We start from the raw sequence: 27,528 nt of genomic DNA, 5'->3' as shown, positions 1-27,528 counted from the left end.
AAACGCTCAAATTACATTTTAGTTGTTTTCAGGCAAAACAACCACTTTGAATCCAAAACATAGAAAACATATGTAATCCTTTTTTTTCTTATTTTCTCTTTTTTCTCTCTTCTCTTCAAGACTTAGCTGCCACCGCCATCCATTCTCGCCACTACCATCTCCACCTACCCTCGCGCCCCATCGTTCGATCGCCAAACGGCCGAGCATCGTGCTTGCCACCGCCCACTACCGTTGACCGCCCCCCATCACTCCCCTTGTATCACGTTTGACATCACCGCCCCCATTAATTGATTGCCGAACGATCGAGCATTGCGCCTACCACCGCAGTTGACCAACAACCCCAGTTGCGGTTCGAATTGCGGCTCGCCTCCCCTTCACTAATCGTTTCTTCCTGATTTCTTACTACTACGATTGCTAATCTTCTGTGATTTGATTTTTTTATTTTATTTGAATATTAAATTGAATATGTAATATGATGTTTTTGTATTGATTTTTCTTTTTAATGATATTTCTAAGATTTTAGATTTTGTTTTAATAAACCAATGTTATGTTATTTTGTAATTTATAATTCCTTTCTTTAGTGTCTCATGTTGTGGTAATCTAAATCTCAAAATTAACATCAATCAAAAATAAATTTATCTTGGAACTAATAGTTGAACCAAATAAAAAATTATTTTAAAACACACTTTGCAATTTTAATATATTACTTACTATTAGATTATCAATTATCTTTTGTATTATAATTTAAAATATTTGAATCAAATTTACAATTTACTAATAAATATTTACAATTTACTTTGAATCAAATTTATTGAATAAAATATCAGAAAATAATTTTTTTTCAAAATTTCAAAATAAACACGTTTTTCAGTTTTCTATTTTGAGAAACAATTTTTCTGAATGACAAAAAAAAAAAAAAAAAACATTTTCAGTAATTTCAAAATAAATACTCAAAATACAAAAGTAAAAATAAATTTAAAACTTAAAACTCAAAACTCAAAATTGAAATATGAAGAGAATACCACCTAAAATTTGGTGAATGTATCAATTATACAACAAACTTAAAAAGTTATTAATTTTACATTTGAACTTTTAATTTTGTTTTAATTCTACAATACTACTAAAACTTACATAATTTGTACTCTTTTGATGCATTAATGATTGATCTTCTTTCTATTTTTCAAATTTAGCCATCCACCTATTGATAAACTCTAATTATGTACATGATCAAGTATGAAAAATTATAAGAAGAATCAATAACTAATACACCAAAAAAGTATTAATTATGTAAATTTTAATGGTATTAATTGTAGGATTATTATTACAAAATTAAAATTTAAAATTAAAATCAATAACTTTTAAAGTTTGTTATAAAATTAATACACCAATCAAAGTTTCATATTTTTAGTAATTAATCCTTTATAAAATATTTTATTTATTATTATTTAAATATGATGTGTAACATCCCGCATCGAGCGATAGGAAGAATCGGAACAACTTACCCTGATGGGCCTACACGAACTTCCCGGGGGGTCACCCATCATTAGATTACCCTAGGTCAAGCACGCTTAACTTGGGAGTTCTTTGCCAACATTCAGCCCAAAAGGTATCTAGCTGGTGTTGTTTCATTTCTTACACTATCTTCGATATATCCTAACTTCTCTGGGCTCTCGGGGTATTACATTTTCCCCTCCTTGAGCACATGACGTCCTCGTCATGCGACCTTACAACTGGTCCCAGACCTTCTCCCCTTGGGGGCTGCCATCCTTAGAAGCCTGCCAGAAACCGTTCCTTGTACAGACCCTCGAGCCCCGGCGCCATTCCCCGCCCTCATCGGATCGCCTTCACCAAGGGTCAGCTCTGATACCACTTGTAACATCCCGCATCGAGCGATAGGAAGAATCGGAACAACTTACCCTGATGGGCCTACACGAACTTCCCAGGGGATCACCCATCATTGGATTACCCCAGGTCAAGCACGCTTAACTTGGGAGTTCTTTGCCAACATTCAGCCCAAAAGGTATCCAGCTGGTGTTGTTTCCTTTCTTATACTATTTTCGATATATCCTAATTTTTCTGAGCTCTCGGGGTATTACATGATGTGAGTTAAGGGATTCATGCTTCTCGACGGATGAGAATGAAGTTTGATATCTCTATTTTATAGGTGTACAAAATAAGGGTAGGACAAGATATAGGGAATGGTGGATGAGGAGAGCAAACTAGCTCCAATTCTCCACCATTGCCATCCCTATCTAGCCATCTCAAGGAATGAGTTATTTGGTGCCTATATTATGAATTGGTATAAAACTTTTAGTCTTAAAAAAAATGAGAATGGAAAGATTGGCGGGTGGTTGGGTATACTATGTGATTATTATTATTATTAGTCCATGCAATGCAAACATTGAGATCGGTGACAAATGTATGAGATCGTATTCGTCTGTCGAGTATACCAACGGCAATAATGCTCCTGTCTTCACGTGACCTTCAGGTGCAGCCCAGACCTTCTTGCTCATTGCCACCAAATACTAATTAATTTCATTAATAAAATAATAATTAATATTACATCACCTGCATGATATTTCCAGTATAAAGCATTTTGTGAAGGAATTATTTTTCTTCAACAAAAAGGTAGGATTTTATTATTCGACTTGGGGATGTCATCTCATCTCAAGGATTAGTCAAACCATCAACCGTAAAACCTCATATTCATAAACAAAATCATACTTAGTGTAATGTACACTTGACTGTCCTCCAAGGGCTCTAAAGGGTTAAGGGAGGGGGGCATGGTCATTGCTTATGATGAGGTCTTGATATTTTTTAATTTATTTTTCTCCGAAATTGAAGGGTTGCAATGTCAAGTTTGTGAAATACCATGGGCTCTTAATTAATATAACACTATTTTATGAGTACCCAAAATTTGTTTGATTCTGAGGAGTGAAGTAGATAAAACAATATGGATCCTAAAAGTTATCTATGCAAAATCCACTGCTTATTGTCACCATCTATTGATGCATCCACCATCCGTGATCCATCATAAACTTGTTGAATAAATTAATTAACCATTTCATTTATGTCTGACGCTCTCAAAATATTAGTAAATATCCTTATCAAAGCATGGTTGAGAATTTAAAATAAGATTGGATATTTCAGAAGAGATAAAAGGGGATATATAATACAGACAAATTAGGTCTTCTATTTCTTGCATAAATCCCTCGTTAGCTGACAGATGATTTAGTTTAAAAATATGAACCCTATTATTATTAAATAAGATGATTTAGTCGAAGATAATTTTCAATGAAGCCTTTGATTTATTGATGAGACAAAAAGCATTAGCAATTTATTAATCCAGAACCGAGTCTTAAAAGAAAACTCAGCGAAGATGGTTAATTAATGACGTGGGTTGCTAAATTTCCCTGTAGGATTCAACTCAATCGACGTCCTATAGCTGGTAGTGACTGTTTACGTGGATCCAACGAAAGACTAAAAACAGATCAATACAAGCAGTAAAATTACTCTTCCTAAAAAAAACATTGAAGATTACGTAGCCCACACAAACTATTCCCAGTTATATTTTATACACGTACATGTATGCCACCTTGTTGCGAGGCAATTGGTGACCCATTGTGTTGGTGAGTGATGCCTACACGCCGTAGCCCACGGAGAATGACATGCCATTGAGGTTTTTCTTTCTTTTTTTAAAGAATAATAGTCTATTGTAATTATAAAGATAATTATGTTTGATAATTCAAGTAAAATTTTCAACCGAATTATCAGATAGTGTGAGTATTATTATTATTATTATGATATGACCATGATCAGTGCTGTTATAAAAATATTATTGGGCATATCATTTTAAGTTAATTTTTCAAATAAATATTAGTTTGTTGGGGGGTATATGTAGGCTGGTGAGCTAGGGGGGGCTGTGCCCGCCATTAGATGCGCCTTCTTCTGGGGGCCACCACCACCTCCATCCTGTATGGGTGCGTGTATATATATATCGATAGGAGTCATTCCTCCTGGCACTTCGCCTTGAAGCATCCAATATTTGAAGGATCTTCATCTTAATCTTCGTCTTCTTCGTCTCTGTGGGAAGTGATCAGAATCACTCCCTCTTCTTCTTTCTGCAAATTAAGTTTTCTCTTGAGATCGCAAAATTAAAAGGAAGATGAAGCTGAGCAGCACAGCAACCAAAAGGAGGAGGATGTCAAGCAGACGATTCGGAGGTGTCCTAAGAGAACAGAGGACTCGGCTCTACATTATAAGGAGATGCGTGGTCATGCTTGTTTGCTGGCATGATTGATTGATTGATTGATTCATTCAATTCAACTAGATATGGCCGGCGAGAGCAATCCATCACCAATTTCTTCTCCTGCTCCTCCGTTCTTCTTCATCTTTTAATTAGGACTGTATATAGCATCGGCGCGCGGATGTCGTCGGAGAGGACTCGGATCTCCAAGGAACTTTTTGGAGTTGTTGTTGTAGCCAGTTTGATTATTAATTAATTATTGTATGTTCTAAGAAATTAAATCCCACTGTCTGTTCATGCGAACACATGTGTTTCCATGATGAAATTGGAATGGGAATTGAAGATTTTGAGTTGTTCTCCCTTCATTTCTACAATCATTTCCATGGGCATGAATGATGAATTGGGCTTCTCATCATCACCAAGACTGCAAACACACACACACACACACACACTAAGAGTGACTCTTATTCAAGTATAATAAAAAATAAAAATTTCTTGACTTGCCTTGACAGTTACAATTTAATTTTTATTTTTTATAAAATAAAACTTTAAATCAAATAAAATTTAATATAATAATAAAATGATTTGAAAGTATTTGTTTATATAATATAATAGAAGTCATCAGCATTTTTTGTTTATCAAATTTCTTCATTTTTTTCTTGTCTCCTCAAATTTGTTAATTAGCGTGTTTTAATGGATAAAAATAAGATGCAATAATACATATTTTTTAAATAAAATATATTTAGTATATTTTTATTTTAAGAATTATTATACCAAATTAGGTTCCATAATAAACTGTAAAAAAGTTATTATAGAAAAAAAATGTTTATTAAATTATTTATTACTTATTATTCACTAAAAATACTTTTAATTACTAAACAACCAACCAACCACCACTACTTAATAAGATAGAAAAATCTTTAGTATAAAAACTTATTAACTTGCTTATAGCTATAAAAATAAATAAATAAATAAATTATGTCAAAATCATATGAACTAAGAAGTACGTTTAAACTTTTCAGAATTTTTGTCTCAAAAAACATCAAAGAATAAATAAAAACACAAAATCATAATAAGTAAGAAATAGATATATTAGTAAAAAGTGGACCCACAATTTATTACCTTTTATCATTATTCTTTAACCTTTTTCATACAATGTTTGACCAAATCATCCGGAGGTAACTTTTCCTCTTGCAATCTAATTGCCAGATATCAAATTAGATGGAGACAAATAATAATAAGAAATAAAAAAAAGGGGCACACACTCTAAACCTCATGGTAGGGCCACTAATCAAATAAAAGCAGTTAGTCTTCCTAATAATCGACCTATAATCACACAATTTGGACTAGTTAACTTATTCTAATTTTTTTTTCTAACTTTGACACTATTGAATATCACGTTTTCTAAAAAGTAAAGTCTAAAAGCACATTAGGATTTATAGGCCCTAATGATTTTGCATCCCTTAAATCATTTAAATCCCAAAATTACATTATCATACAATAGATTAACTACAATTGCCCAAGCAAACTGACAAAAATTAAAAGTAAAAAAATTCGTTGCCAGTGGTATATAAAGTTTTGTACTTGGAACTAATATTTCACACAAAGTGACCAAAAAACCATATATTCAAACATATTTTAGATAATGAAGCCGGCACATCAATGATCAATCACGTAAAAAGTGATTTTTATTTTTTATTTTTTACTCTTAGCATGAATAGTTTCTAACCTTTGAGAATTGTCCAAGGACAAGTCAAAAAAGGGGGTCATTAAAGCATGACAATTAAGAGTGCCTAATTCGGCGTGCCCGTTCAACTTAGCATGCCAAAATCTTACTAATAAGATCCTCAGCAATCATTTTTATCATTTGGTTTGTTATGGTGACTCTCATTATTATTATTATTATTCAAACACCCAAATCCCTCAAAGTAATATTCAACCTATTGATAGCGACGTCATCAAAGTGGGCTTATGGATCCAAATGCAAAAGTTAAAGGAATTCATAAATAAATAAATAAATAAATAGAATTTATTTAATAAATTTTAATATTTAATATTTATTTCATCAATTAAAAAGTGATAAGCGATTACCAAATCATCACACTTTGTAAAGCCACAGTTGATAACACTTCGTTCCGCGTGCTCATCAACACTCACAGGCATGCCAAGACTGTACCTCAAAGATTCCTATAACATCCAAACATGGTCTTGCTATCATTTGGTCCCTGCTTCAGTTCTTTAAAATTTGAGGAACAACAGCGCTTGTTTGTATTTATTATGTCCCAAACAATACTTAAACATGCTATTTTATTTTATTTTGATGAACCATGCTAAAAAGAGAGATGCAGGGATGATAAGATCAGCAACTATATGCATGAGAGTTCAAACCCCGACTAATTATTATTATTGACACCAAAGAATATCTTGATGCTAAGGAACTAGATAATCAAACTTATATGTTGGGTCATAGGGACCAATTGAAATCGGGCAGCCCCGACGGTGCCCACGTGCGCTGCTTCTGTCTTGTTTCCTTGGATATCATTTCTTTCTTCTCTGTGCTTCATCCACCAAAGATAAAGGAAGCTCTTTGCTTACCTGGAGACGTTGTTATTGGCAACTTCCAGTTCCAGCCAAGACACCAACTGGCCTTCTTCCCCACCATTTATTTAGGGCCAGCCATACTACTACTGCCCTAAGAAGAAGAGACACTTGAAATGAGATGAGACCATCCATAATAATGCCATTTCAGGTGCATGAATGTTTCTGTTCTGCACTTGTCTAATGCCTCTTCTTCTCCTGTTGCCATTCGACCAAGCTTTTCTTGCTGGCATTCACCAGAATCCCTCAATTATTGTCCCCATACCCAGATAGATGCCCCGCGTCATGTGGAAACCATCTGCACTTCCATGTCCTGTGAGGACAATAGTCCTTTAGAAAAAGTTACACCACCCGTCAACACCACCCCCATTCGAGAAATAAAAAATAACATGACATTAGTAAATTATACTAGTCTTGTTTTGTTATATGTGTAATAAACGGATTGTGTTTGAAATATATTCATAGGTTGACAGAGTCAGACATGACATGACCTGAACATGATCTGCCTGTGAACATAAAATGCCACCCCTAATCATTGATCTCCATGAAGCATAGAAAGTATAAGATGAATGTCTCAAAAGCTTTACAACGTAGCTGGTATTTTTGGAATTTGGTTGTAGTAACCCTTGGAGCTGTATTTCACATTACAAAACCAGATAGACAGCTCAGTTCGGTTCAAATGTCTTCCAGGAAGCAAATGGATGAGAAAAAACAATGCATTTCAAAAGGCATGAATGCCAGGATAGGTCAGACAAAATGCACTTAGGCCACCACCAAGAGTATCTTAGTTTTTGTTAAAGTCGATATACAGAACCAAGTCTCTAGTAAGCAATTTCTTGTCCACGGCTGCAATGATGAGGGTGTCTTGACCAAGGTTAGTCGACCACCTTGCTTCCGCCCCAAGCAAGATAACTCTCCTGTGAGCCAAACTCCTGTAAAAGTACAAGGCGAGTTCTTAACATAATAAAAGGAAGTTGAAGTAATAAGCCAAGTAGATATTATGTTTATGGGAAGCAATGCAGGAGAGAAAATTAAGGGTCATACAAGCTGGCTTAACCGGAAATCAGGGGGTGTGTCCAGTTCAATGTTTGCTGGATCAAAGACCAAATCTTGGCACTCTTCTAAATCCTTCTTCAGATGTTCAGGTCCCAATTGAGCATAGTCAGAGAGGCAGGCCTTGACCTTTAATTCTCCATTTTCATTTGCATCACGACTTGGAGACTGGCTCTGGAGAAGCTCATCACACAAAGACAAGCCTTCAACAAGCTGTTGTGAATCTAAAAGATTCTGTGACTCGCTGTCCCACCATTTCTGGTCTTCTCCAATCTGATTGTCGTTGTTATCTGCAACAGGGTCAGCATAATTTTCTGCCATTATGGGGGCTTGATGCTTGGGTTTTTCAGCTAGTACCTCATCTTCAACATGCCCCATCGCATGCTGTCAGAGTTCAAAAGGATGAACCAAAGCAAAATGAATGTATCAGTGCCCTTTCTGGAATGCGAGGAGATAAAATGAATAGAAAGGTTCCCCCCCCTCCTACCCCTCAATTCGTGAAGAAAATAAATTATTTGCAACCAGCTCATTGATCTGAAATTGTATATGGCAAATGATTGCCAAATTAAATATTCTGTTTGAGGAAACATACATGCATCACAATTAATAGATAAACAGAAACAAACCATCACCTAATAGCATCAAAGGAAACGATAAATACAAAGAGCAAAGTCATAGTTGGTAATTATTATAGTATTATACTATTCATATAACTAAAAAGAAAAATGTACAGCCAAGAAGCCAGCAAAAAGCTTGTTTACCTGAGCAGAAGGATCAATGCAAGTGGTAGTGGACACTTGTCCTGGATCAAAATCAGAAAATCGCCTTTCAGTACGAGGTGGATCAGGAGTCACAGACTGGGGAGTGACTGGATCTACTTTTGTAATCATCATATCAGCACCTTCAGGCAAATCATTTTCAAATTTGTCAGTCTGCTTGACTACTTGTTGCTGATAAAACACCTTGGAAATAACATACTCCCCCTCCTTTTCATCTTCTCCTGTTCCTGCATGATATTGGTGCATCACCCAATTGGTTTTCTCCGATTTCCCACCCCTGACTGGGCTCACGTAAAGAACCATAATCTTTTTGCAGCCCTTTTGAACCCCGTCCAAGATAACAGGTTTGGTCTTTCCGGTCTTGTGCCAACGGACATCACCAAAGTCATCACCATGTATCTTTCGACGCTTCCGAGTGCCCGTGTTATAGGCCTTGATTGCTCTATGAAAGAAGTGAGAAAAACTTCCATCTTGCTTAACACCTAAAAATTTCTATGGTTAGCTGAAACTTAACTGGACAAAACAGCAAAGAAAAGGCTAAATTCTATTACTGACCTGGCAAATTCTGAGGATGGGTGTAACAAATTCCATCATCTTCATTTAAAGTTGGAATAAACTCATCAATAAAAGGATGAAGCTTCATATTCTCAACCCCAACTTTCGCAAGCAAATGCCACATAATCTCTTGATCAGATGGATCAAATTTCACACCTCTGGGTAATCCTGGCCATTCTTGCGTCACCTGGAAATGGGATTCTGGAAACTTGAGTTTTACCATTACCATACAATTTGTCCTAATAATGATTATCAAGCCATATGCACTAGTTCTAACATTAAGATCTACAGGAACAATATAGAGCTCTGTCTAACTTTATCTTCTCCTGACTGGTTTTCAATTTTCTGGAAAAAGAAAACTGAAAAAAGCCTAAAAGAAATTTTCAATCGAAGTCTGAAAGAAACCCCAGAATGACTACTTTAAACACAGACATTACTCCCAAAGATTATATTTGAGGTATCCACAAGAAATTAATCACAAAAAATACAAATAAACATAAACCTTAGCATACATTTGCCTAGAAAACATGCACATGGACGCACACACATGCTCATATGTTAAACTGCCAAAAACATTAACATAAAAATACAAAATTGGGTACAATATTATTAAAATAAAATTTAGTGACATAAATATTATTCTCATGCCCAAATATATGACTAACTCAAGCCAAGGACAAGATGAAGCGTGTGAGAAAGCAACTCAAGCAATCAAACTCAAGCATGTTTTCCTTTAGTTTGCACTATTCTGGATGGACCTATTATTTGCTTAACAGATACACTGAATAGAAATGTACTTTCCCAGGTTATTCATTTGCCAAATTAGACATATTTGAGCATCTTGGAAATATTTAATGCCAGTTCAATTCAAAGTTTATCGTATCACTAGGCATAAGTGGTATAGCTAGAGAGAATGATGGAAATACTAGCAGACATCTACTCCCTGATGAAATAGACACATCTAAAAATGTCATGTTCTAAACACTTCTCTCAACAAAACATTGAAGTGCATGAAAATGTACTAGTTGGTAGAATATGTGTTTCAAGGTTGACTTTGCTCAAATAAAATCCTCGTTCTGTGATATGATTTCTGCTTTGGCAAATTTTATTGATGCAGAAGACATATTTATATATATTGAAACAAATAATGAATTTAGAACATTCCTCTATACTAAAAGTTCATCATTAAGACACCTGTCTAGAAAACAGTAGTGCACACAAACAATTAAAAGGAATCCACCCCCTTAGCTAGAAAGTCCCACGAGGTTCTTCCATCTTTATGTTGAAATATTTGCTGTTCTCTATGATGCTTCTTATGCATTTATATTAACAATCAGACAATTATAAATATATACAGCCAGCTAAGTGAAACCAAGTGCGCTGGCCATGGAAAGTTGACAAACATACCATTTGGAGGCCAAACTCAAGTTGCACCTGAACAACATAGCTGTAGTAACAATTATAAGAAAATACATACGGATTCCCATGCCTCAGAAAGAGATGAAAACCACCAAGAACTGATGGAAATGCACTTCAGAAGCATTAGAGACTTCAGAAAGCATCCGAGATAGAAAACGGGATCATACAGATCCATAAACTAAGAGCACAACAATCTTATCCAACTGAAGATAAAACACAACAAATTGCAAGATGAGTTACTGTCTACCATGACTACTAAACAAATTTTAAGAGTTAGTTAATTTCTAATTCATTTTGAAAGGGGGAGGGTGGAAAAAAAAAACAGAATTTTAATTTAGTTGCAAAATCATAAACGATTATAGTTATTTTTAGTTTTCTTTCTTTGTGTTATTTGTTTACAAGGTTTTGTTAATCTGGGACAAGCCGATATTAGGATGAATAAAGTATTTATTTATTTATTTATTTATTTTTGATGAATGGTGCTTGTACTTTTTATGGCTCACACTTGGAAAGGAGTTGCTAGTTGTTTATTTTTTTGAAGCCATAATGAGCACTGAAATTTACTTTACAAGTTTAAGTTTTATTCCAGTTAATACAACAGCTACTGGTATGAAATTGGAACCAAAGATAAAAACCTTTAATGTGAGAGAAAAACAAGCGTGGAAGTACCAAGAGTGAGGACACAATATTTTCAATTTCATAAACCAACAAATGAAAGCTATACAAGACCCGAGGGAGGAATTTATACATCAGTGTTGTCAATAATATATCTGCAATTAGGGCATGGTCTAGATGGGTTGCTTTTCCAGTTGTCTTTTCCAGGCTCACATAAGCTAGATGCACTCTTGATCTTTGTTGCTATTCTATTACTGTCAACCAACCATGACGGCCTGCATAGTTACACAAAATAATTCAATAAAAATCATGAATTGTTCATCTACCTAATCACAATGTAAATGCCAAACATTTATTGCTTAACCAAATTCAGAATTGGATTCTTGAATCTGACTTGCAAATACAAGAAGATATATAAGGATAAAGAGACTGGGGGCAAATAAAGTTGGATTACTAAAAGCACAACAATGAAAACTGTTAAGAGGCCTTATATCTTACAAAGTCAAGCTTCTTATACTATAAAGTCAGAAGAGTGGGATTGTCAAAAACCAATAGATATACACTAATTGATTGGTTAACTTGCCTTTTATTAGAAGATTCTACGGTCTGTGGCCCACACTGAACACGAAAAGGAGACCAGGTAACTGCTTACTAAATTCATGCTTTCACATATCACTTCTGGTGTTGATGATTGTAGTGCTCCAAATTAGTAGTGACAGCTATTGAAAGTTTCTTTATGTTTTATTTTTTCTTAAATGTGTACAATTCTTTCCCCTAACTATCATCTAACAATTACGGTCCTTGTAGAAGTAATGAAAGTCACTCTTGCAATATAATTCCTTGCAGCATTTTGCTTGTCATGAAGTCTGTTCAAGGTATATGCCTTTCTATTGAAACAAATACTTGATCAAAGACATAATTATGAAGATTGTATGTTTTTAATTGAATATAAGCTTCCAGGCATAGATGCATACAAGGAAAGACCCAATTATACAATGTTCTAAAGAAACCAACACGACACTCAATTGCTAGCAACAACAACACTGACATATCAAGCTATAATCCACTAAATGGGGTTGGCTACATGAATTCTAGCTCACCAATCATTTCTATTGGCCATATCTTCTTATAAGAATCTCATAACATGTATCCTACCTCAGAATTACAAAGTTCAGTCTTCATCTACCCCTTTCCCTAAAGATTTGTTTAATTTCATCCACTATCCTCACAGAAACATCTATTGATCTTTTTCTTACATGACTAAACCATCTTAATTGTCTCTTAGCACACCTCAACCTTATTACAAATAACCTCATTTCTTGTATGTCTGTAATCTACCATAATATCCTCGTCCCTATGCTCATATTCTGCAGACATTGATGCCACACTACCCAACATTCTATGACATAGAACAAAGCTAGCATTATAGCTATTTTATAAAAAATTTCCTTTTGGCTTTAATGAAATCTTACTATGATACTATCACATAAAACGCTGGACACGCCTTTTCATTTTAACCATCTTGCCTTAATTCCATGGGTAACATCCTCATTAATCTTAATATTTTTGGACGATAGATCCAAGAAGTCTGAACTAAAATTTTCTCTGGATGATTTGATTTTCAAGTCTCTCACTACAACATTATCCACAATTATATTTGCATTAAACTCACAATTCATATGTTTAGTTTGCAATCTACTTGCCCCCAAGGGCAGAGCCCAGTGGTCCGGGGCGTGCACGAAAGGCTTTTCGCCCTCACGTTTGTTGTGTGCCCGTGTTCGACTCTTAGCTGTTACGGACTCCCTGATTTATCTCCTCTACCATCCCTTGGGGCTAGGTGGTAGGGCCCTCGCAAGGGGGCGTCATCCCAAGTTTGCAATCTACTTAACTTTAAACCTCTACATTTTAAATTGTTCCTCTCTCAAGCTTAGTATTCATGCCTTTAGTCTCACCCAATAAGACAATGTCACCTAAAGATAGCATACACCAAGGCACATTTGCTTGGATATGTTTAGTGAGTTCATCCATTACTAGCACAAAAAGATAAGGTTGAGATTCTTCAGTTGAGTTCTTTTCAATTTGATCTAGTTTTGTTGGTTCTACATCAATTTGGCATCAAAGTTGCCCTCCAAAAATACATTCAGAAGAGTTTATATAAGCTATGCATCCTATCCTAGTTAGGAAAGATCAAGCAAACTCTAATTAGGACTCTAACGGGTACATAGTAAATAAAATATTAACTAGGAAATAAATAAAACATGCTAATTCTTATACTTGCACCAAAAACAATATTTCCTACAATATTTGTTTCTGTTGAGTTTTGTAATTATTGTATAGTTGACCCAGTTGATTAGCTGATTGGATTGACTGATTTATACGTTGTATTTCAGACATAATTCTTTCCCTAATTTTCTGCTGTAAATATGTTCTATATTACTATAAATATAGATTGAAACTGAGACTCTTGCTCTTACACATTCAGCAAATTCTCTCTTCTCACAGTTTCCATTCCTCCATTAGAAACCTTGGGACTCGAGTGAGAGGGTCAAAGTCAAAGAGACTTTGGACCCAAGTGAGTGCATCAAGGTAGACAGGCCCAAGTAGACTAGAACCTTACAAATCTCCACTATAATGGAGTATGGCGGAAAGCTTTTTAAGTCAATAACATTTCAAACTATACTTTATGCTTTACTTTTTCTTATTTGTGCTTCCTCAAGACTCTTTGGAGATCATAGCTCATGGAGCTTGAGTTATCACCCGCTATGAATTGCATTTTGCAATGTTCAACCTTGATTCAAATTTGATTTGAGTCAATTTCTAGTCCAAGTCATTTTAGTCTGTCATAGAGACAAGATCCAAGTGTCAAACTCTTCAACATGGTGAACAAAGTTGAGGGTTATTGGAAACTAGAATTTCATGAAGAAAAGATTGAACATCTTAATTTCATTATAAGAGATTCAAATGACCACATATAACATCTTGGTGATCAAAAAAATATTATATGAACATCATAAAAAAGTAACAGTGATAATCAACCTTCATCACATACAATACACTCATAAAAAGTTTTAGATTCCCTTCCTCTTAACATGTGCATGTTACATGAGCGTGGGCAAGTGTGTATGAATGTGTGTCTAAGTGTACACTCTCATGTTCAAGAAGAAGATATGGCTAAATTTCATAACTTTTAAATATTTTATTTGGTGCTTATTTAAGGAAATCACACTATTAGTTGACTCCAAATCCAATCAGACATGTCAAACGCATCTCTCATATCTTACCTGAAGCTCCTAGTTGTATGCTGCACAATTTTGAAAGAGTTCATATAACATACTCGTGCATACACATGCATGCCAAAAAAACACATAATATTAGGCAATAAGGTTGCTCTCATATATTTGTTGGAGGTCCTAAACAAGAAAGTATAATTGCAAAAAATAAGGAATAACCACTATATAATCTTTTACAGAGGGTAACTATAAGTGTTTAGGACATCAAGAAATAAAGGTGGATAGAGGGAGAAATTAGATTTCTAAAAAGACAGTTATGAGCAGGAGAAAAAGTTTTAAAAAGAAATAGCTGATTTTACTTCAAAAACTAATCTAGAAGTTTTTCTAGATTGGCTAGCAAGTCTTATTCATTTTTTTAAAATTTTTTTGCAATCGAAAATTCAATTTACTAGTCCTAAAACTACAGGTGTCATACCAACACGGTGGGCAAGAACACAAGCAGCCAACTAACACTGTCAGCCGCAACAAGACACACAATATTAGGCGACGAGGTTGCTATCACATATATGTTGAAGGTCCTACACAACAAGGTATAATTTCAAAAGATAAGGGATAACCACTATATGATTTTTCATAAAGTGAGCTGAATAAAGGTTTGGTGTTTATGGACACCTAACAATAATGACTGATCCTAGAGGCCACTAGATTTTCAAAAAGCCAACCTCAAATTGCTTCAGATATTCCTATGGGCTACACAGGTAATAGTAATATGAAGAGACATTCTTGAACAAGAGAAATTGGTTAAAACAAGTGGCTGCTTTTACTTCAAAATCGAATCTAGAAATTTTTCTACATTGTCTAAGTGTTCATTTTTTTCTTGCTATGTTGATCACTTTTTTACAATCAAAGATTGTTAAATTCAATTTGCTAGTCCTAAAACTAGAGGTGACATATGAATGTAGTGGCCAAGGACACAACAAACATATAGGAGTGACAGAGGTGAAGCAGCAATGTGGGGTGTGACAGACACAAGAAGCAAATTTCTTCCAACAAAAGGAGCATGAAAAACATTTTAGTCAATTTCCAACAAATTCAACAAGTAGCTGATGAGGTATCAAATATAACAAAGAAATTATATGTATTTTGCATTTGGGGTGCATGAAGATTAAGTACTTCAGCAAAATAAACAGCTAGAAAACAATTGACAAGTTGTAGCCCTTAAGTATGGAGGAGACATATCAAACAGCTTTACAATGTGAACAACAAATTACAGTGATCGTCCACTTTCCACAAGCCTACTTTGGAGCACCTAATTAAGTGCCAGCACAACCAAAATATTTTAAAGATAAATCTCAACCAACAAAATATTACTTGTTTGACTACGATGAAAAGAGCAACAAAGGTAGACATGGCCCCAGCTGTAAGCTAGCTATGCTGGATGCTGATGAAGGATGATTGTGACATTTCTCATGATAATATCGTTGGTGGCACCAACAGAAAGTTACTAACGTGCCGATCAAGGAACTCTCAAGGAGCCAATTGTGACTGGGAATTAATTCTATACTTTTGCCCACTGGGAAGTTGCAACATTGAGTACTAATTATGGACAGTGGAAATCCTCATAATTTTCTTTCATGATTTTTTAGTTTTATATTTTTTTTGTTAGTTTCCTAATTTTTCATTCACAGAGTATCTTAGGAGGCCATAGATCACGGATTTCAAGCCATTAGCTGATGAAGCTGCAGATTTTGCAGCCTTCATCTATTTAACCAAATTTATTCAGGTCAAATTTTAGCACAAGTTACATGAGAATGCACCACAAGGACTTGATTCTCATGCAGTTTACACCAAACCATTTTAGCTATCAACGGCAACATCTAGCAATGAAATGAGACATAATAACGCAAACCCTCGTGCAAGAATGGCTAAGCACTACTATCATACATAAGAGGAAATGGAGGGGGCTCTAGAGGTTCGAGGTTCAATTTTAAATCGCTAAAGGCTTATAACATACGGTTTTGGCCAAAAGAAGAGCAAGAACACCAACATGCCACCGAGGCACACTTTATACGGGCCATTAGATCTTCTCCAGCTCAAACAAAAAGTAGTCAACACCATCAGAATTTTGTACACATGAATAATGAAGACAAAATATTTGGTTCATCCGACAAAGTGAATCAACCAGCAAATGCGAAACATAATCTACAAAATCAGAACCTTTAAAAAAAAATCAACCAGAACAACAAAAACCAAAAATTTCGAACTGATACTCGAGCCCAGAAACCATCTGGTGCAATATATTAAAAAAGGGGTCAATTTTGCAAATGAATAAAGTAGACTGTTGGTTTCGGATCACAACACCAAATCAATCTACAGAAAGACTACCACTTGGAAGTTTCTACTACACCATCAGGAACCAAATCGAAGGAGAATTAACTTCGAAGCTTAACCCAGTACTGAATAAAGCTACTGCCTTCGTATACAGATTAACAACGATATCAACAAAAAGGTTCTTTAGGGTTGCATTTTGCAAGATATCAAAAAACCACACTCATTAGAGATTAAGAAAATATATAATATATATAATTAGAGAGAACCGGGAGGGGGTGTTGCATTACCCAGCCATGGCAGAGTGATAGGATCAAAACCACCAATTTATCTTCCAGAGTTCTTCGTCTAGCCCTTTTCCGGGTATCAGGGCATGATACAAGACATGAAAAAAGATCATCTTTTATAGTTGTTCTTAATGTATTGTTGATTTTTGAATTTGTAAACAGTGAGTCGGGATGGAAGTGACGACCAATCATAGTACAAAAAGATATATTCATATTATTATAATATTACAAAGAGAAGCAATTTAATTGTATTTTATATTTAGTAATTAAAGAGGAAAAATTATCTTTAAAGAACATTTGCATTTCCGTCTTCTATAACTATTTATTTGCACATTCTATTTTTCTTTAAAAAAAATTAGCTTAATTTTTAAATAAAATAAATATATTCATAACATAATGACCAATGTTACGTTACATTGAAATTGATCTATTATAACCCAATTGAATTTAAAGAGTTTGACTTTATTTTCATAAATATTGATCTAATAATTAAGTGAGTCTCATCTCATCTGATGATTCATAATAATATGTTGTCAGAATATTCCATTATTGACCAAATATTGCTGAAATTCTTGCTTTAGACTTTAGAGAAGCTGCTTTATGGTATTTTGTCCAAGAAATTAATTTTTAGTTCTCTTTAATGGTTGAACTTAGACTCCATGAGATTAGGTCAAGTGGGTGGGTTGAGATAAAACGAAGCTGGGAGAGGTGAAATGAGATGTATTTTTATTATGCAAAGATTGGGTTGGGCCACTAATGGTTGTGGCAGCCCAACTCACATAAAGCCTAAAATTCCACAACCATAAATCCATTTGGCTTGCGGGCAGCTGCTATTAGTCTCCAACAGTGAATAATATGGCCATGCCATCAAGAGTAAATCCCGCTTGAATTCATTATAGTTTTCTATTTTTAATTTTTAAATAAAAAAATATAAAACTTTTTCGAAGGCGCATGATTTGGTAAATTCTAAATCAAGAACTTATTCTGCACGGCCACAATGACTGAAGTCAGATGGCCTAAGCTTCCAAATTGCTTCTTGATAATTATTATAGTATGTACTGCTCCCTTGAAACGCTAGTTCATTAATACTTAGCCTTGGTAGATGAAACTCAGTCGGCTGAAAGCAGAAGTATAGCCCCCATCAACAACCAGATTGTGTCCGGTCACATATCCTGCCTCATCGCCGGCAAGAAACAAGGCTGCGCGGGCAACATCCTCCACGCTCGGCGGTCTTCCGCGCAGCAGACTCCCGCTCTCGCCCACAAGCTTGCTCACCTCCTCGCATGTTAAATCCGCCTTCCCCGTCACCTTCCGGTACCCGCTCACCAACATCTCTGTCGCCACGCCTGTCAAATAATCAAGTGGGACAAAATTTAAATACATTTATTTATGTCTTGATGAGAACATGATTATTTCGTGAAAGAGTTATAGCTAGCAAGCTGGCTATTTACAGAAATCCCACCAATATTTTCTTAACAATACCGTGTGGCGAAATCGAGTTAACCCGAATTGCATGGACGCCCAACTCGCACGCCGCGCTTCTCATAATCCCCAGAATGGCCCCTTTGGAGAGCGTGTAGGAATGCGATGCCAGCCCACCCATCAGCGCAGCGGAGCTCGACATGCAGATGATGGAGCCACCTTTTCCTCTGGCAATCATCGCCTTTGCAGCGTGCTTTATTCCGTGCAAGATTCCATTAACATTGACGGCAAGCAGAGCCTTCAAGTTTTCCATTTGGAGGTTGGTGATGCTACCATTGTCGAGGCCTGCAATGCCAGCGTTGTTCAGCATGATGTCCAATTGGCCTTTCCATGCTAGTGCTAGCTCAACCGCTGATTCCACGTCCGATTCCTTGGCCACGTCGCAGTGTATGTAGCGTCCTCCTATTGAGTTGGCTAGGGTTTTGCCTAACTCGTCCTGTAGGTCGGCGACCACAACGTGGGCTCCCTCATCGGCAAATAGTTTGGCGATGCTGGCTCCGATCCCTCTTGCCCCTCCGGTTATTACTACAACTTTGCCTGCCAACCTACTGACAGCTCAATATTAATTAGGCTTTTATGTGCCATTTGAAGTCTCAATGATAATGTATGCATGTATACATACATATATATATATATACACACACAAACATATATATGAACAACACTGAAGTTCAGCTCAAAATAGTGGGTCAAATGGTTGAAATGCCCGAAAAAGGGCAGAATGGCATTTCATCCAGTCAGCTCATCATTTGAGCAAAATATTATCACTCTCTCTGTCTCTCTCTCTCTCTCACATGTACCCAAGAGGAGTTGTCTAACAACATATTATAGTGGCCTCTTCTGTGACCAATATTCGAACTTCCTAGAATTGGAGTGCTTAATTATATACTGCGACCATATATATATATATATATATCAAGATGAAATTTGGTATAGTTAATTCTGGGCCATGCAGCTATGAATATATGATTGTTATACTTGCATACACACTAACCTTTTCTCAGAAAGCCTTCTTCCATTGGGAACCATGTGATCATTTGGCTCCATCTGATGCGTTAAATAATTTTGAGGAGATATTTGGAAGGATATTTGTGGAGAGTTGATAATGTAAAAAGATCATATAAATTGAAGTGGGATTAGGAAAGAGCAATCTTTAAGAGTTCGATTCTTGTAAGTTTCACACACTTTTCTCATTTCCTACAACTACTTACCAACGTCTTTGTGCTTGTAACTTATCACCTACATCATTGGAGGAATTTATTTTTAGTTATATGTGTGTATATGTATATTCACTAGTTGGTTGTCCACTTCTCAACTAATTAAATACCAAAATTTTCCCTCTCTCTCTCTCTCTCTCTCTCTTTTTTTTTAGTAAGTCCTATAGATAGATGATCAGAGTAGATCTCTATATATTTGAGACATATGAGTTAAGCAACTCTTATCTTTATTAAGCTAAAAGAATTAAGATGATACATTTATAGTTGTATATATAATCCAATCTTGAGTGGACAATGATGAAGATAAAGCTTCTCACAAAAACTCAATTTTATTTTGAATGATTTATGATACGTTTCTTGGTTATATTAATTTGAATGTCATTGTATGATGCTTCAAGAAATGTGTTACATTAAAAACTTAGAAAGCTATGTTGCGTTAAAGGTTAGGAATTTGAAGGTCATATTTGAATCAAAAAGTTATGTATTCTGTATAAATACTCTTCAAAATGAATGGAAAAAAAGAAGAATTTCATCAGGAAATTCCTTTCTTCCTAAAAAAAAAATCCCAACTTGGTATCAGAAACCTTCTAATCTTAACGGGGCCTCAAGTTACAACTCAATTTTTTTTTTTTTCATTGTTTACAACAACAGTCTTGGGAATCGCTACACCAACTAGTCTTTCTACGGAACCAGTTTTAACAAGAGAAAATTATGACTATTGGTAAGTAAAAATGAATGCGTTCTTGATGGCATATGATTTATGGGAATTAGTTGAAAAAGGATTTGATGAAGTTACTTTGGGAGAAAATCCAACAGTGGTTGAAATCAAATCTCACAAGGAAGAATACAAGAAAAACTACAAGGCTCTTTCATGTCTTCACTTAGCTATTGCAGATAACATTTTTCCTAGCATTGTTGCAGCTCCATTAGCAAAACAGGCATGGTGTAACACCTTACTTTTCCCAGGGCAATAGATAACGTAAGATTTTGGGGATATATTTTTTTTCAACAGAAACTCAATACATAAATCGTTTCTCGACAATCCTGTTATATCTTCTTAGCATATCAACTCAGAATTATTAATAGACTAAGACAGGTAAATCACACTACAAAAAAAAAGGGTTTTAACGAAGGGAAAAGTGGTCATTAAAAGTCAATTTCCCTTTGTTAAAGAGTTTTAACGACGGGAAAAATCCCGTCGTCGCCCTTCGTTAAAGCTTCCGCCGTTAAAAGTATTAACGATGGAAAAAAAATACTGTCGTTAATATAAATAGTGAGGGGCAAAGTCCCGTCGTTAAAACTCATAATAACGACGAATATTCCCGTCGCTATAATAATGTGTGTGGTGGTTGATAATAATATATAACGATAGATATTCCCGTCGTTATTGCAATATTTACCGATCACTAAATATAATATCAACAATGGATATTTCCGTCGTTATTGCAATATTTACTGGTCACTAAATATAATATCAACGATAAACATTCAATATAAATATGATCACATGAATTTAGTAGAAAACAAGATATATACAAAAAATGATCATTTACATTCAAAATGTATTGATTACAATCATCATAAGAGCTTCTATACCCTCCACAATCATAAAAAATGAGAAAAAAAAAAAAAACTATGAGTTTCATATTATTCTAATATCTCCCTATAATGAAAATCAAAAAATTATTACAAGTATGGATAGAATTCACGTATTATTCACAACTAATATCAAGAGTTCCTGCTCGACTTGTATCTTCAAATACCTGCAAATTGCAAAGAAAAAAAAAGTATACTACTCGCCATTTTCCAACATTGTATGATGATCTAAATTACATAAATCTCATAAGTCATAATGTAATCAAATATAAAAGTAAAAACAAAATAAACTTCAATTCAAAAGCTAATATTTAACAACTTATATAATGCATCAGCTCTAAGAATAGAGATGTCTGTCTGTTCGTTGCTATATGGTTTCACTACCAATAACATGGTCTAACCAGACATAAAATAAAAAAATAAAAACATTTCTATTTCTATTAACTTCAAACTATGTGAACATGATGCTTGAACAAATGAAAACCTAGCAATTGATACCAATTTATTAATTTAATCTGGTGAATGAGGAGGGAATTCACTTGTGCTGATGTAGGCATACAGATTAATTGTTGAAAATATTGAAATCTTCAGTATGAGGACCTAGAAATTGATACTAACGATTATGAAAATTTGGTTTGAATAGTTTGTTGACAATGAAAAGGGTATCAATGGTTGTAGGAGAAGGTAGAGTGGGAACACAAGAGTAAAATCTCAGGAAAGATGCATGGTTGTGGCCATGATGCCCATGTCGCGATGCTTCTTGGTGCAGCAAAATTGCTTCAAGAGCATCGTCATGATTTGAAGGTGCAATTTTTGTTTTTTTTCTTAAGCATTTTTTAGTAAGTTGATTATAAAATTTATATCCCCTGTTACCTATTACAGCATAATTGTCAAGCACTCCATGTCTTCAAGAATTTTATCGTTGTTCCCCTTACTCATCTATGACTTATGTCTGTTCTTTGGAAACAGATGTAATGAAATAAAATGAGCACTGCAGTTGTTGCTATAGACAACATCGAGCAAGTGAACCCCTCCAAGGATTGTCTTTAACTGCAAATGAAAACACCATGTAAACATCTCAAATGTTTCATAAAAACTGTGGACTTCTTTTAGTAAGGTTCCAACTTACATGCAAATGAAAACACCGCTTAAGCATCTCAAATGTTCTGTAAAAAATGTGGACCTTTCTGTGCACCGCATCCCCTACTTATGTATGTCACTTTGTTCAAGTAGCAGTGTCACTATGCAGGGCGGACCTAGGAATTTTTACCCGAGAGGGCTTCAAATTTTTTTTCCAATCGTGAGCTTCACTAATATTTTTTTTTTTTTCAATCACAAAAGTCATTGACAGAACTATGATTTTAACAGAATCTGAAAAAGAAAAGAAGAAGGGTGAGGGAGCGAGGGGTGGGGGGGTTGGGATTAGGCTGGATTTGGGGGCTTAAAATAAAAAAAAAAAAATTTCTAGTGTACAAAACCCATTTTTAACAAAAATTGGGGAGGCTGAAGCCCACCCTGCCCACCCCCTGCGTCCGCCCCTGTCACTATGTGAACATGATGCTTGGACTCAAAAGTGAAAGTGTTCTATTTAAACTCAATCAACCAAACTATTTCAGCATATATCAACACATATATACCATTATCATCAAATTGTTCAACTCATTCAAAATTCCAACATACTTTCAATCACCCAAACTCTCACTAATCATCAAATAAGCTCAATCAACCAAACTCTCAACTATATATATACCATCATAAGCATTCTTCCCTTTTTTTTCATTATCAAAACAAATAGGCAGCAAACCAAACTTATTTCGCCCAACAAATAGGCAGGAATTTCACCCAACTAATTCAAATTTCAGCCACAATAAACAACAAAAGCAATATTAGCAATCAAAGCAATATTTTCAGCTGCATATATAATTAGACTCAATAAATTATGAATGATAAGTAACCAACACTATGATGACACTTTATTTTAATAAAAGTATTGGAAGCAAATACACAAAAGCCAGATATTAGGAAGTTTAAGAATGTAATACCTGTTTAGTAAAAAGTTACAAAAAAAGTTGTCATATGGTTTAGCTTTGAACATTTTCCTGCAAAAAGTTTAAACCAATTAGTTAAAAAAAAAAGAAAAGAAACTTTAGGATCAAAACTATTAAGTGAAAAGAACCTCCTGAACATTTTCGTCAAGAGTAGATGGTTTTTGCATAAAAGATTCAAGCCTTTGCAATCTGTCTTCAAACTCTACAATGCGCCTCTTTAGGATGAGATTTTCTTCATCCTTGTCATTAAGTTTAGTTTGAAGCTCTTCCATCTTATTTTTGCTAGGATCTTTAAAGTTTTTTCGTTTGATTCCACGGCCATACCCAAACACATGGCTATGACGTTGCGCTCCAAAACATTTTTCAACTACCTCAATATTAGAAATTGTTGGATCTGCTTGAATGGTCTCTACAATTTGATCCTGCAAAATTTAAAGACTTACAATTGAATGGGAAAATAGTACTTAAAGAAACTTTAATAAAAGTTAATAGTAGAACATACATATTTTTCTTCAGCTTCAAGCTCAACCAACTTTCCAATCTTCTTTCGAGTTTCAAAAAAGATCTTTCCCATATTAGGTGGATTACCTTCTTTTCCTCCCTTTTGGCAATTATATAGAAAATTATCAAAAAAATTATATTGGACATTGGACATTGAACATTGTAAATAGATAAATTGGTATTTATTACCATTTCATAAATGATTTCTCTATGAGGCTTACTACCCGTGCGATGAGGCATTGAAGATTTAGCTTTATTTTGAGAGGCTTGAGAGCTTATTTTCTATATGAGAACCAAAAAATAATTATCATTAGAGACATGTAACAGTAAAGAATCACAACATAAAGCCATTTTGCATTTTTTTTTTAAAATTAGATCATACCTGAAAATCCTCAATTAAAAAGTGTTTAGTTAGAAGCCATTCCCAATCCTCCTTATCCATACTTTGTGGCTTATTTTTCAAAGCCTCAGCTACAGTTTTGCAAGGTTTAACATACATAGTATTTAAACTTGATCTCCAATTTGACCACAAAACATTCATATGCTCCAAGGTGTGGTCACGATACAACTCTATGTTAGGGTTCTCAATTTTTTCCTATTAAAAATGATGTATAATTAGTAAAATTGTTAGGACATCGAAGACTATATTAATATGATATTAAATTTCTTTACATCTAATAAGACTCTAAGGCTTCTCTAAATCCCTCAAAAGGATGACAATGTTTTAAGTAAACAAATAAAAATAAAAGATAGAGTAAAAAGAATAATTTACCTTAATCGCTTCCCACATGTGATTTTTTTCATTTTCCCCAATCTCTTTCCAAGCTTTCACTCATACAGGACAAATGGTTCGATCACGCACAACTCTTCCCAAGTGCCTTGACCAAAATTGATGGTTCTCCCCCACTGCTCGATTGTTGTAGAAAATAATTGGAAGCTTTTCCCCAGATTTGAGCCCAGCCACTTTCTTGTTTTGGTTTTTTCCTCGAACTTTCTTGTTTTGAGTATTAATTTCACCTTTTAGAATTTGGAAAATAAAGAAAGATTAAAATAATTATAATTAAATATAAACCAAATTGAAACTTGAATACCATATACTTACTCTCAACAACTTTTTCTGAGGTAGCAAACACTGGTTCACCTGATTTACCATCATAAGTCATAGGAGTATACTTTGCAACAATGTAATTGCCAACAACTCCTACTAGTAATAGGAATCCCTAAAGAATTTTGCAAAACCATTCAATATTATAAATCAAAATTACAAGTCAAAATCTACACAACAAATTAATTTGAAATAAAAAAAAGTAGTATTGCATAATACATGCCTTTTTAGTGCTAGACATGCTGATCTCTTCAAGACCATCCTGAATATCTAATTGTGTAGTAGTGGTTTTATACCACTGAACTACACTAGCAACTTCAGCCCCTCCAATAACAGTGCCAGTAATGATTATTTTATTATTTACCTTGAGATCACCTTGTATCTTCAAATTTGTTGCCTTTGGAGGTTCTAGTAATTATGAAATGCATAAACAATCAATAAACATTTGATAAATTAAAAAACATGGTAAATATAATGGTAGAATGTAGAGAATAATGTAGAAAGATATATACCAGGACTTGCATAATCATGTGGCAATCTAAAAGGGACAACATCCAATTCTCTATCTTCCTCAACATAGACATGGATGTCACTTATACCTTTGTGGTCATTAAACATAGCATAGACATCAGCATCCCCATTTAGTTGCTTCCCATCCCCATAGACACCAACTGAGTATATGTCCAAGAATTTTCCACATATACTTAAAATGTCAATGAAGGAGCTACAATCTTGTTGGAAGTCATTGTCTATATAATGTAGTTCACCAAAGTGAACAAAAAGACGATGGGATGTGAGTTCACCTAAAAAAAATAAATGCAATGCAATCATTAGAAGTTTAGCAATTTAGAGAAATTAGAAGCTGCATAATATTTACCTAAACTAGCACCACTTGAACCTCCTCTTAGCAAATCTTTAGCACCATTTATATCTCTTCTTGGCTTTAATTGTTTTAATCCATGTACTTGTCTCTTAGTCAATGCACCTGGGGCTATAAACTTGTTTGCCTTGGATGGCAACCCTTTTCCAGCTTTGATCTTTTGCATCTTTTACTTAAACTTGGAATAGGACAAAAAAAAAAAAAAAAAAACACTTTGATTTAAAAATAATACAGAGAAAATATTAAAGTGCTAGAAAAAAAAAAGATTTTAAAGGACATTTTCACACACACACATATATATATATAATAGCTTACCTTTATGAAAGACAAAATGAATTTTCTAACATCTTCTTTTTCTTTTCTTTCTTTTAGTTGCCACTTCAACGGCCATTGGCTCCACATTTTCCCTTGCCCAATTGATTTCATTGTCTATTGTAGTTGAAATGGGATTTGCCTCTTTATAATTGAATGATTCCCCTTGTTGATATGCTTCACTAACATTATCCATTTCATCACAAATGTCATCTATTTGTAAAGGCAAGTCATAAGAATCACGTGGTTGTGTTTTCACAACAACCTGCCAACCTTTGTTGATAGTGTCAATGGCATAAAACACTTGGAATGCTTGGTATGACAAGACAAATGGCTTATTTGTCTTTAACAAGCGATCACAATTTATAGTGGTGAAACCATACTCATCTACTTTGGCCCCCTTTTTCTTATCATGCACATCAAACCATTTACAACGAAACAGTACCACCCTTCTACCACCAAGATACTGCAACTCAATAATCTCAGTTAAGATTCCATAGTAATCTATATTTCCCATTTCAGACCCAATGTCACCACTCACAACCACCCCACAATTTTGTGTTCTAAATCCTTTGTCATGACATTCTACACGAAACCTATACCCATTCACAACATAACCATTGAAGCAACAAACTGATTGGGAGGGACCACGTGACAAAGAGAGCAATTCCTCTGTAATTTTATGATTGTCATGTTTATGTAGCGCTGCAACCTACAAATCACAAAATAAAGTACTATTTTAATTTCAATATATGCTTATTTTGAGTATTATAAATATGTTGAAACATGAATTTACTTACTCTAATTTTAAACCAATTAATAAACCTTCTATCACTTTCCTTATTGGACATTTGTAATGCTGCTCTAGCTTGGAGTTGCAAATACTCCCTATATCATATAAAGAATAAGATGCAAAAATATTAACAATATTAGCACAAAAGAACGTTCATAAAAGAAATTATTTTATTGATGATGACATACTCTAAAAAAGGTTGAACTGCATCACAATTCTTTAGAACAAAAAGATGAGCTTGTTCCCACTCATCCATGTGAAGATCCCGAGTCATGCCAGATCCCAATGCACGTCCAAGTTGTGAAAATATTAATAAATCACTTTTGTGTTCTTGACTTCCAGCATCATGATTTCGATTAAGGCGATTGAACTTTGTCTCAATGTTAGTGAAGTATCTTGAGCAAAGTGTCATACATTCTTTTGCAATGTAACCCTCTACAATTGAGCCCTCAGGACAAGCTAAGTTATGAATGAGTTGTTTTAA

The 27,528-nt window shown here is 34.6% G+C and overlaps 3 protein-coding genes across 4 annotated transcripts; all 3 read right to left on the bottom strand.

Annotated features, from left to right (window-relative positions):
* Window positions 1-7,414: 7,414 nt before the first annotated feature.
* Window positions 7,415-17,277, bottom strand: LOC127798113 (SUPPRESSOR OF GAMMA RESPONSE 1). 2 transcript variants are annotated; one of them, XM_052331432.1, is made up of 6 exons: window positions 17,114-17,277; window positions 11,399-11,540; window positions 9,232-9,418; window positions 8,659-9,158; window positions 7,889-8,281; window positions 7,415-7,776 (listed from the first exon to the last, which is right to left on the bottom strand). In XM_052331432.1, exons 1-6 carry the CDS (start codon window positions 17,119-17,121, stop codon window positions 7,720-7,722), a joined length of 1,287 nt encoding a protein of 428 aa, XP_052187392.1. In that variant the 5' UTR covers window positions 17,122-17,277; the 3' UTR covers window positions 7,415-7,719. The 2 variants fall into 2 exon arrangements, with proteins under 2 accessions (XP_052187392.1, XP_052187391.1); XM_052331431.1 differs by lacking the exon at window positions 17,114-17,277 and adding an exon at window positions 14,547-14,605.
* A 922-nt stretch (window positions 17,278-18,199) lies between these two features.
* LOC127796888 (short-chain dehydrogenase reductase ATA1) lies at window positions 18,200-19,639 on the bottom strand. Its single transcript, XM_052329292.1, has 3 exons — window positions 19,587-19,639; window positions 18,593-19,137; window positions 18,200-18,456 (listed from the first exon to the last, which is right to left on the bottom strand). The coding sequence occupies exons 1-3, from the start codon at window positions 19,637-19,639 to the stop codon at window positions 18,200-18,202; spliced, it is 855 nt and encodes a 284-aa protein (XP_052185252.1).
* Window positions 19,640-25,215: 5,576 nt separating this feature from the next.
* Window positions 25,216-27,472, bottom strand: LOC127796887 (uncharacterized). Its single transcript, XM_052329291.1, has 6 exons — window positions 27,233-27,472; window positions 27,052-27,139; window positions 26,285-26,963; window positions 25,572-25,862; window positions 25,279-25,467; window positions 25,216-25,229 (listed from the first exon to the last, which is right to left on the bottom strand). Exons 1-6 carry the CDS (start codon window positions 27,454-27,456, stop codon window positions 25,216-25,218), a joined length of 1,485 nt encoding a protein of 494 aa, XP_052185251.1. The 5' UTR covers window positions 27,457-27,472.
* Between the last annotated feature and the right edge of the window lie 56 nt (window positions 27,473-27,528).

This window comes from Diospyros lotus, chromosome 3 (assembly GCF_014633365.1).
Source record: "Diospyros lotus cultivar Yz01 chromosome 3, ASM1463336v1, whole genome shotgun sequence".
Lineage (NCBI taxonomy): Eukaryota > Viridiplantae > Streptophyta > Magnoliopsida > Ericales > Ebenaceae > Diospyros > Diospyros lotus.
This window is presented reverse-complemented; position numbering and strand designations above follow the sequence as displayed.

Bases quoted from the DNA above. Each gene is read 5' to 3' on its own strand.
- LOC127798113 (XM_052331431.1), bottom strand. From the start codon at position 14,590: ATGAACTCTTTCAAAATTGTGCAGCATACAACTAGGAGCTTCAG. The intron at 11,541-14,546 runs GTAAGATATGAG...GTAACTATGCAG, and splicing joins CATACAACTAGGAGCTTCAG to GCCGTCATGGTTGGTTGACA. The intron at 9,159-9,231 runs GTCAGTAATAGA...AGAAATTTTTAG, and splicing joins CCATCCTCAGAATTTGCCAG to GTGTTAAGCAAGATGGAAGT.
- LOC127796887 (XM_052329291.1), bottom strand. From the start codon at position 27,456: ATGACACTTTGCTCAAGATACTTCACTAACATTGAGACAAAGTTCAAT. The intron at 27,140-27,232 runs GTATGTCATCAT...TATATGATATAG, and splicing joins GCAGTTCAACCTTTTTTAGA to GGAGTATTTGCAACTCCAAG. The intron at 25,468-25,571 runs GTATATATCTTT...CATAATTACTAG, and splicing joins ACATGATTATGCAAGTCCTG to AACCTCCAAAGGCAACAAAT.
- LOC127796888 (XM_052329292.1), bottom strand. From the start codon at position 19,639: ATGGAGCCAAATGATCACATGGTTCCCAATGGAAGAAGGCTTTCTGAG. The intron at 19,138-19,586 runs GTTAGTGTGTAT...AGCTGTCAGTAG, and splicing joins AGAAGGCTTTCTGAGAAAAG to GTTGGCAGGCAAAGTTGTAG. The intron at 18,457-18,592 runs GTATTGTTAAGA...ATTATTTGACAG, and splicing joins TAACTCGATTTCGCCACACG to GCGTGGCGACAGAGATGTTG.